Source organism: Hipposideros armiger, unplaced genomic scaffold, assembly GCF_001890085.2.
Source record: "Hipposideros armiger isolate ML-2016 unplaced genomic scaffold, ASM189008v1 scaffold_70, whole genome shotgun sequence".
NCBI lineage: Eukaryota > Metazoa > Chordata > Mammalia > Chiroptera > Hipposideridae > Hipposideros > Hipposideros armiger.
In genome coordinates this window covers 661,404-673,084 of record NW_017731420.1, presented here as the reverse complement: position 1 = coordinate 673,084, position 11,681 = coordinate 661,404, and the positions used below count along the sequence as shown (strand labels likewise).

Here is an 11,681-nt window from a genome sequence, read left to right as displayed (position 1 = left end):
TTGGTAGGAGCTCGAAAAACACGACACCTTTAAAATCCCACCACACTGAGAGCATACCCTTCCTCTGATGAATGTCTGCTTTCGATGTCGTTTGAGGCGGGACCAAGACCGTTTGCACACCACATTGTTGTCAACAATCCACTTCTCATCACCAGTTATTAGTCGCTTCAAAAAAGGATCGTTTTCCTCACGTTTAATGAGCATATTGCAGATGTTTATATGCACCATCAAATGAACTTCGAGTTCATGTGGAACCCAAATATCGAGCCTGCTTACGTCTATCCCAGCTTCTTCAGGTGGTCGTGAATGCTTGAATAATATATATTCAATGATTCTGCAATCTCTCGTGTCATGTAACATGGGTTTGACTCGATCAATGCCTTTATTTTGTCGTCATCAACCTCGGTGGGCCTCCCTGACAGAGAAGCGTCGTTGAGATAAAAATCACCAGCATGGAATTTTGTGAACCATCGTTGGCACTGACGTTCTTGTAGAGCATTGTCACCATAAACTTGATGCAACTTTTCACAAGCTTGATGAGCATTCCTCCCTTTATGGAAGCCAAACAGTAAAATATGGCAAAAATGCAGCTTGGTCTTCCATCTTCAACTTGTAAAATCTCCAAAACGCAACCAAATCGTTCAATTTTTTGAATGAAGCTAGAACTGTCAGCGGTCCAATTACATAGCAATAACATTGACGTGAACGACTCTAGTGTGGCAATGGGCCCTAGACAAAGGCCTTCCCAGACCATGTGGTCGCTAAGGATTTTGCGCGGGCTTCAGACAAAGACATTCCTGGACTGTATAGTCAGCAAGACTTATGGGTTTAACATTTCCGAATTCCTCCCTCACCTGGGAGCCAGTCAGGAACTGGCACAAGGCTGCATGTCCTAATAAGGAACCTTAGCTGCTAACCCGGAAACCTCAGGGTATATAGCCCCGAGTCCCCCCCAGGTCGGGGCTCAGCCTCTGTATGTGAATCTGCTGAGCCAGTGCTGGCATTAGTAAAAGTTGCTTCCCACGCCTTGGTGTCCTATATCTGTCTGGGTTCCCCGCAACACTAGTACTTCCAAAAATGGGCTAGTGCCATCTGTTGCAAACATGCATCATGACTTTTCTGAAGACCTAATAGTACCAAAAGACACCAGCCAGCTCTTCTCCCAGGTGTAAAAACAAATCCTTTGCTCTAACTAGGGGGCACCAGTCAGGACCCCCTCTCGTTTTGAAAGCTGTTGCTTTCTGCTCTAATAAACTATCCTCTACAAACTTTACCTCTGGTCATGTCTCCATTCTTTGGTGCTCCCAGACCACGATCCCGGCACCCCCCGCCCCACTGCTGGCGTTTCTCTCCTTACTACCCGCAGCAGTCATCATCTTTGGACACTGCCATGGGCATTATCTCTGTGCCCTAACTTTAATAAAACCTTACTGCACTCTCCCACTTTATCGAGTCTTGTGTGAATGACCAGGGGCTAATTCCATGCCACGCCACACAATACTTTTCTAGAGCCAACTGAGAAGTATACCTGACAGAGAAGTATACCATAAGTGTGCACATATGAAGATATTTGGGTTTTGTCTGTGAGGTATGTTTAGTGTACATGAATCTGAAAGATTCAGGACTGAAATAGGTGTTAAGAAAAGAGCCAGTTTAGAAACTAGCCTTTCAAGCAAAGCCCTCCTCACGCCATGTCAGAAAGCCAGAACTTTTCTGAAGAATCTGCAGCGTGATGATTATATGAGTACATTCATCTTGGTAACTGTCTAGTTTCTCAGGTATGAAGGAATTACTTATGTCTAACTAAAAATCGCTCTTGAACTAACTGTCAATTTAGTTAATTCCCTCCCTTTTGGTCTCTCTATAGTGGGGAGAAAAAATAAAATAAAACTCATGTTACACAGTCAAAAACTGCATATGGTTTCTAACCATATGCAGTCTATACCTAAGGAAGTAATAGATAACCTGCTTCTTTTAAAGCAACAGAAGGGGAAAAAAACTGCACAAGGTATTTGTGCATAAAGTCATTGAGAGTACTACTAAATCCCACCCCACCCCCAAGCCCTCTTAGTGGACTGAGAATTTGTTTTGTGGCTTTTGACAGCCCAAGGTCAGCCTTAATTAATCTCAGGTCCCACAGAGAGCATCTATTGGGAAATGGCTGCTGGGGAGATAATCAGGCCTTCACGAGGTCACCGACTTTTTAACTTTTTCAAGCAGTCAGACTCAAAAGAAGGTTCCACATAGCAAAATACTTTTTGAAGTCAAAACAATAAGCCTGTGTAGAATATAATGTTCACCATGATTAGCTCATCCAATATGACATGCATAACAGACTCCATTAAGTTTAAAATTTTCCTATTACTCCTAAACAGTTGGGAATTTTCCTACATTAACCAAGACTATGATTCTTTTATCTGGAATCATAATTTCAGACACCACTTTCACTAAATATTAATCACACTGCTTTTAAAATGCCCCAATTCCAAGGGAATCAGGTTCCCTGTTGGATTTAACAAAATACTGGCTACTACTACGGCTCAAATCTTCACTGGTATTAGAGCAAAAAAAACGAGACTGCATAGATTAAAATAGCTTTTAGTCTTAATTTGCATAAATTTTAATGTGAAAGAAATCTGTTTCTATAGTGTACATGGTTACTATTTTAATATGGTTTTCCTCTTAAGATTGTAATGGCGACCCTATATCTTCTATTTTTGAAATTTAAACCTCTGATGTAATATGATTTGGCTTCAGACTTTTTGAAAGTTTTTTTTCCTTTCCTTTCTTTGCTTCCCTCTCCTCCCCCCAAACATTGCTGACTCTGTTAACAGTGCATTTACTATGCATAGCAGTTTCAGTGGTTCTGTTTACTTCAGACCCTGTGGCACACCTGGCTGGGTATCGCAGGAGGGGTGTTTTGCATCTGTATGGGGTTCATTCCTGACCCTGGGGCAGAATTGCCTGCTAGGAAGCACCTTTTCCAGAAGTTGCCTAGCCAACTTCTCCCTCCTTTGTTTTGCCCCTCCTGGCGTGTCTATAAATCCTTTTGGCAATATTGAGAGCAAGGCAGTCTTTGTGATGGGGAGTCCACCGTCTTCTCTTAAACTGGCTGGCATTTTGGAATAAAACCTACTTTTCTTTCCACCAACCTCACCTCTTTGAGATTTGGCTTTTGTGGGGTGAGCAGCTGGACCTTTTGCATGGTAACAAGACCAACTTTTTTATGGATATAGAGAGAATATGGTATTATTAACATGTATCCAGAATGTGAATTCTACAACAATGCTCTAAAGGAAGGTTGCATCTCCCTAAAGTACAAAACCATGTGCTGTGGTCGTTTGAAGAAGTACCTTGGGATATTTTAAAGTTTCAAGGAAAACACAGCAACATCTGTTAGATACTATACTAGGTACTATTCTTATCTGGACCTGACTACTTAATGAAATGAATAATTAGGTACTTCTTTTGGCCTAAGGGTGGCATGAAAAAAAAATACCAAGACCCTAAGGCATTAAGAACTAACAGAGTTTATGACCTTGCTGCCTTAGGCATTTCTTTCAAAGGTTTTTGTTTTGATTTGGTTGGGGAACTGGAGAGATTAATCACCAGAATGATCTCCAATGTCTAGTAACTCTTATCTGTCCTCCCTGAGTAATATTTGGGAAAGTACATGTCTGGCTAATAATATGTGTACTGTTTTAGAGAAGAAAGCAAAGCACATTTATTTTCTATCAACAAGAGCCCCAGTATCTTCCCACAGAGGTCACCCTGAGACTATTCAGCCTGGGAGAAAAGCCATCTGGCCTAATACTCAATAGGAAGTGAAAGACAGGACATGTTATTATGTCCATGTAAATTCCAAAAAAGACATGAACAAAAGATAAACGTATATTATTACACACTATGAGCATCTAAATATAGCTATGGACACCAGGGAAAATGACAGAACTAGATCATTCCAACCCCCATTTTGAGCCTCAGAATGAGGCTCCAGTATATTTCAATTTTTAAGTTAGAATGCTAACATTAGCTGCTATAGTTGTAGTTAAAATAGTCTTTACACGTGGAGAGCCTTGCTAAAAAAAAAAAAGAGGAAAAAAATCTGTTCTTCAGCGCTAGAAATCCAAATTATGGTCTCCACCAAAATGAAGCAGGGCTCCTTGGAGAAATGGAGAAATGGCTGATTTCAGGTAAGTACAAGATGAGGCTAGAACACCTTGTCATACCAAACAGCAAAGCAGCTATCAATAAGACTGCCAGGTTGTGTCAAAAGATCCAGGCACAAACTTGAAGAGGCTCCAACTGGCCAAAGTTGGTATAATTTGAACATTAATAAGGATATTAACTATAATGTACTAGTTTTTTAGAGAAAGCTTTTTTCTCTGGAAGTTTCAAAATAGATATTGGAATAATAGGTAAGTTTTATTTAGGCTTACTGATAAAATTGTTATTTTCAGCTGGACTGCCTCAGAAAATAGGCCTCTTTTCATGAGTTTATTTATTACTTAAAAAACGCCCCCAAAACCAAAAAAAACACCTCACTGTTAACCACTAGAGAATGATGGACTGACTTGTCATTTTGAAAACTGATAAACAAAGAGAACAAAACCAAGTACATTTATCCATGTCATGAGTGCTGCTGGGTAACCAAACAGTACAGCAGGGGAAGCTTCTCTTTATAGAAATATTATAGCTAATAAATAAAAAAGGAATGATAGAATGTCACTATATTGTAATTCCTACAGAATCAATGAATCTACGAGGCATTAGGTAGCATTGGTCGCTGACATCCCTGAGAGGTAAAAATCACACGCATATTATCTGCATCCTGATGGAAGAACAAATAATCAACTAGATGTAATCTGGAAAATAGGAATATGGGAATATGAATATTAAAAGTCTCTAGATCTAATTTACTGGGAATACAGAGGACTACACTCTATGTATACATTTAGAAAAATCTAGTCTGTGGGACAAACTGATATGGGAGAGCTCCCTCACTATAGAAGTCTTAAGCCCCCTCACAATAGGAATTTTAAGTCCCCTCAATATAGAAATTTTAAGTCTCCTTTTCCCTAGTTTCTTAGCTCCTTAGTCCCTGGTCTTAATCACTTTTCTAATCAGTTTCTAAATCCTAAAGATTGCTCCTAGCCTAAATCATAAAATGTTTCTCACTCCTGCTCAATAACTACTTAAAATCCTGTGAGCTATAATCATTGTAGCCCAATATTCCCCAAGCCATTCCAGACCTAATTCTTGGATAAATAAACGCCATCCCAGAGACCAAATGGGTTTTAACACTCCTCCATGCCAGTCCAGACCTAACCCCTGGGTGAACAAATGTCACCTCAAGTTAAGATAAATGGGCTTTGAGTCCCATCCCTGGAGCCAGTGCTTTTAATTTATTAACTAATGTCTTGTTTCTCCTCATTTAGGGGCTGTCGGGATACAAGTTACGTCCCAGGGAGGCTCCCAGTGCACCCCAACCAAGGAAGAAGAGATCCCCTTTTTATTATTTACGATCAGATAGGGCGAGAGTTTCACAAATCCCCAATAGGTAGGGACAGCTCTACACCCTTCTCAACTTGAAGCAGATACAGAAAAAGAGACCTCCTATCCCTCAGCTCCCCACAGAGATTTGTGGGGATCACATCTCTCAGGGAAAACAAGGCAGGCAGTTAGAGACAGGTAGTTGGGTCTCTGTATTCCTTCACATAGGACACAATCTATGGGGAGCACTGCCTGGAGACCTCCCAAATTCTTCCCTTATGTACCCTAAGCATTAGCCACTGGTAGAGGCCACCACGACCTCCATCTCGCCCTAGCCTCATTATACTATCATTGTAATATCATGCATATGCCCAGTAGTTTATTAATATCATTATAACAGACTGAACTCTGGGAAGGGACATGCACAGTCTAAGAGGGTTGGGTAATGGCCCCCCGTGCCTGGGGAGGAACAGCTCATTCCAGAGAAAAAAAGATAAAACCCCCAAACTCCCCTGAGCCAATGCCCTTTGAGCCCTTGGCCACCTTTCGAGCCTTGCTTTTGCTCGGGGCCCGCTCCAAACCTTTTGGAGTATACTTTTTCTCCCAATAATGCCACCTGGAGTCTGGAGCCTTGAGCCCTTTGAGGCCTCGCCTTTGCTCAGGGTCTGCTCCAAAGTCTTTGGAGTGTAATTTTTCTTCTAACAAAAGGACTTGAGCTGCTTTCTTTGTGCTCGGCCCGCTCCTAATTCTTTGGAGTGTACTGTCTCTTCCAATAAACTTTTTTCACCACTTTACCTCTGTGTCTCCGTCAATTCCTGCTCGAGATGCCAAGAACCTGGACGCCGCGCCAAGGAGGGCCCAACCAACCCCAGCAACGTAGCAGCTAAGTTTCCCAGTACCCCACTCCCGGCTCCACGGCCCAGGTTTGACCCCTGGTGTGGAAGCCAAGTCCAGGCATTTCGACAGAAGGGCCCCCTCTCTGGTAACAAAACTATTGGGTTGTCGGAAAAGTCATGACTTTTTTTCCTATGTTTTTCGTTGTAAACATGCATCATGACTTTTCCAACAACCCAATAGTTTCAACAAAAAATTTTAGAGACTTAAAATACATATTGACGTACAGATCCTGTTTCAAATAAACTGCTAGAAAAATTATGATACAGATTTATGAGACAATTGGAAATCTGAGCACTTACTGGCTATTTTATGATACTAAAGATTTTATATATAATAAAGATCCTTAAAAGAAAAATACCCACACTACCATTATATATTTTTAATACGTTTTCAATCCTTAAAAGAAAAATACCCACACTACCATTATATATTTTTAATACGTTTTCAAATACTATCAGAAAGCTGAGATTTCAGGTGGTAATCTATCTCTGTATTTTGCAGTGATAAATGCAACTGAGTTATGAGAAATGAAATCTCCATTTCCCAGGAATACCATTCTTAAATAAAAAAAATAAAAAAAACAAGACTCACTAGGGAACTTTGAAGAACATACTAACATTATCAGATTATCAGCAGCAACTCAGTTTCCTTATCTTAAAAATGGCAAGTGATACAGAATGACTGAGGAGATACTGACCAACAATCACCATCAAGCAATTCTCCAGCATCTTATGTCAACACACCAGGAAACAACCACAGTTGGCACTATTCCAGGGTCCCAAATTCTAGTTACTACAAATTACTGCCAAGCTGGAAGCCTCTCTGAAGAAAAGAGATCCATTTATTCGAAGAGCTGGGGATGTCCCATTAAAAATTATTATTTTGAGTTTATGTTAGCCTAACTTACCTGTTACTTCATATCTAATTTTGAATCTTTAAAAAGGGAGAAAAACAAAAGCTTCCTCTAAAAAGCTAGTTGGATACATTTTAGGGACTTAGTCATGGTTCTTAAATTCTCTAAGCACCTCAGTTTCTAGAAATTTCAGAATATCCTTTGAGTTGAGCTATATCCTACAATGGGTATCTTTTTAGCCCTTCCTCTTTGCTTCTATTAAAAATACACATGGCTGGCTGAGTCACTCAGTTGGCTAAGAATGCGGGCTCTGAACAACAGGGTCGCTGGTTCAATTCCCATATGGGCCAGTGAGCTGTGCTCGAGCTGAGCTGCCAACAGGAGGCAGGATGGCTCAGCTGGTGAGAGCACGTGCTCCTAACAACAAGGTTGCCAGATGACTCCTGCATGGGATGGTGGGCTATGCTCACCCACAACTGAGACTGAACACTGCACCTTGAGCTGAGCAGCTGTGAGCTGCCAACAGGCGGCCAGATGGCGACTGGACTTGGAGCTGAGCTAGCTGCGCCCTCCACAACTAAGACTGAAGGACAACAACTTGGCTATTCCCCAATACTGTTTCTCTTCCCCAATTCCCCAATAAAATCTTATAAAAATAAATAAAATAAGAATACATAACCCTTAAGAAAGTACTGAAAAACAAAAACCACCACCAAAAGTATATCGAAACAAACACACGCAATATGGACATTATCTTTTATGTGATACTCAAAAAACTGCAGCTTTGTAAGTTCTACACCCCCTTGTATTTGGGATAAGGTTCTGATATATCTTGCATGTTTATCAACTTCATTGGTTCCTCAAACTCAAAAATCTCAAACTTTGTTTAGACTTCATTAGCGTAGCAGGACAATAAATGTACTCTGAGAAAAAAAAGAAACTTAAAGATAACTAAATACCCAGGAACTCAGAAGGAAAAAATTCTTTAAGCCAGTAATTTTATCAAAATTACAATCATTTTGAACAGCTATTTCTTTAAAGAGACATCCTGACCCAAGAGAAATTCTTAACAGAGTGGAATAGAACATGTGTTTACTGTAATATGTGCAGAGGACTCTGCAGACCCCGAGGAGGCCCCTCAGCACCTGGGTTGCTGGGTTTCGTTCATCTGATCAGGGCCAAGTTTCTTGTTAAAACACAGCTCATGCATATCTGATTCAACTCCACAAGTGTATGGTGAGTACTTAGGACAACGATTCATGTATAACATGCTTTCTTTTCTCTCAGAAATCCCACAGAGTTCTCAGTAATACCAGCTTGCGACTATATATTCAATACAAAGTATAAAATTGTTTTATTCCCATTTTATACACAGGGAAGTAAAAGCAAGGACAGGTGAAATTATTTCAGTAAAGTCATAGAGTGAGCAACTCGCCAGAACTTAAAAAACAAAGCAAAATATAAAACTGTTCTAGTTTAGGCTTCACATACCATGTATATTTACCCTGCATTTGTCCTCATCATTCTATCCCGCTCAATTTTTATTCATTCGCCCACCCCACAGGTTCCTGTCATCGATCACCACCCTTTCCATTAGTCACTCCTTGAATACTTACCTGTACGGAGCCATGTGTCAGGCACGGTGCTGAATACAAAAGTGATGGACACACAGAGGACTTACTTTTATCTTACCATGAGCCAGGCAGTTTAAAATGACTTACATAAAGTACAAATGATTTCCAGGCCTCTTCCAATAAAGGCATGCTTTCCAAAATTATATTTAATAGGTTTTAAAATATTAAGTATGAACAACTAGTAGCAGAACAGAGATCATCTAAATTCTTTGCTCAGGTTTTCATATGCAGGGCAAGTTTTAAAGACATAGTAACCTCTGCCATTTTTATTTCTTGAGCTACAATATCACATTTCTAAGTTGAATTTCACATGTTAAGTGAGAAAGCATAGTCATACTATACCTAATTGATATCTAGAATTATACACAATGGTTTAATAATTCAGGTCTAAGATACATAAATACGGAGATGCTACATGTATTACATATCTGTAATAGTTTTTAAAATAAACCAGAAGTTGAGCCATCTGGATTTTAATATGCTTTAAGGAAAATGTAACATTTAATTCAACTATGCATCCTCTGGCGACTAAACAGCTCATGAGTATGTTTCAACAGTTAAAACGTAGCAAACACTAGAAACATTTACAAGCCATCACATAGCAGCTGCAGAGAGACCTCTATGATAAGTAACATCACACCTACCGTAGTGTCATTGCTGGTAACATAAACCAGGACATCGGAGGAGTTCCTGCCATTGATGTATCGGTAGCAGTTCCAAACACAGCTAATCAAGTAACCCTGAAAGTGAGTAGTGATTAGAGCTTTAATTTTCAAACTCTGGACAATTTTAAATATCACCAGACAAAGCCATATTACAAAACTTTCATTTACATAAATTATAAACATACATATTGACTCTACTAAACCAAAAAGCCTTTAAAATTACAAATATTGGGTACAGTAACTTTCTTGCACAGGGTGCTACTCTAGGCTTATTCCATCATACCACGTTTTGGGGAGCGGAGGGGCTGAGAGCAGAACCAGAAATTTCTAAGAAAAGCAAATTGGAAGGGGCAATCACCAAAAACATTTATTGCCCCCAAATTCACAAAACAACCCATTTCTCACCACATTTTAACTGTGTCTTTGGGGTTTTTATTCTACATGATTATCTATGATTTTATTATCAAATCAATATTTTTCAAAAGGTCTACAACATACAAAAATTTGCTAAACAATCAATAAAATTCACTGAAACATTCCCATTTTCAAAATGAAATAGCCAAAGATACTTAAAATTCATGTCCAGAATAAAGACATGCTAAAAATAAAGCCTGAGTTCATGAGAAATGTTTGAACTATGAACTCTTGACACTTTCATTTCAATCGTCTGCAATTAAATTAGAACTAAATAATTTCAAAATCCCTGTAGCTTTAAAATTCTTTTATTAAAAATATGTAAAGAGGTGGAGAAATTGGAACCCTCATACATTGCTGGTGGGACTGTAAAATGGTATGGCTGCTTCGGGAAACAGTCTGGCAGTTCCTCAAAAGGTTAAACAGTTACCATATGATGCTGCAATTCCATTCCTAGGTATACACCCAAGAAAAAATGAAAACGTATGTCCACACAAAAGCTTGTACACAAATGTGCCCAGCAGCATTAGCTATAGTAGCCAAAAAGTGGAAGAATCCAAATGGCCATCAACTGATGAATGGATAGACAAAATGTGTTATATTCATACAATGGAATATTCAGAAATAAAAAGGAAATTGTTATATGCTACATATAATATGGATGAACCTTAAAAATATTCTAAGCCAGTCACAAAGCACCACATATTGTATGCTTCTATTTATATGAAATATGCAGAACAGGCAAATCTATAGACAAGAAGTACTGTATTTCCTCATGTATAAGACACACCCTTTTTTGAAAAATTTGGGCTCTAAAAACTGGGTGTGTCTTATACAGTGGTTGTATGAGCACAAAAACAAGCCCGAAAAAAGTAGGAAATGCAAGTAAAAAAAACAAAACAAAACAAAAAAACCACACCAAAACTACAACCACTGTATAAGACGCACCCACTTTTTAGAAAACGGGTGCATCTTATACATGGGGAAATACGGTAGATTAGTGGTTGCCAGGAGTATGGGGTGGGATAAGGGTGAACAGCATATGACAAAAATATTCTAAAATTACATTGTGTAACAACAAAGCTGTAATTACCCAACTCTGTGAATATACTACAAACCACTGAATTGTATAGCTTCAATGGGTGGATTTTATGATATTGAATTATATCTCAATAAAGTTGGTCTATAAAAAGAAGATATTAAGGACAAAGGGGTACTTGTCAACATCTTACAGGAGAGTGAGGTAAAATATTCTGTCATATTGTACTCAGACTGCTGTCTTAAGCTGCATTCATAGTTGGCGATTACTTCTTACATTTAAATTTTCTGTGATGATATTAAGATGAAAATGAATAATGCCATTGTTCAAAATGTTTCCTATACCACAATAATCTGAAACCATTAACAATGAGAAAGAGAGGGACAGAAAGGGCATATTTCTTGAACAATGTACTCAAATAGATTCAATTTACTCAAATCTTCAGTTTACCCAACAATGCTACTGATAAATGCTCAGACTTTATGAGCATTTCAATACAAAAAGGAATGTATGAACATATTACTTATGTGCTATAAAAGATTAGTCAACCATTATTTTAGCAGTGAACAGATTATTTAAAACAAGAAGTCTTGGGCCAGCGGAGTGGCGCGTTGGTTAGGAACTGGCTTGGGATGCCAGAAGGCCCCGGTTCGGATCCCACATATGAGGGCCAGTGACACTGCCCT

The 11,681-nt window shown here is 39.1% G+C and overlaps 1 protein-coding gene across 1 annotated transcript in view; it reads right to left on the bottom strand.

The window, feature by feature from the left end:
* The window catches only part of LAPTM4B (lysosomal protein transmembrane 4 beta), a gene marked incomplete at its 5' end in the record, with an annotated part of 95,499 nt that overhangs the window by 28,072 nt on the left and 55,746 nt on the right, over window positions 1-11,681 (bottom strand). Inside the window, 1 exon segment of the mRNA XM_019642524.1 lies at window positions 9,522-9,617. Coding sequence (XP_019498069.1) covers window positions 9,522-9,617 — 96 coding nt within the window.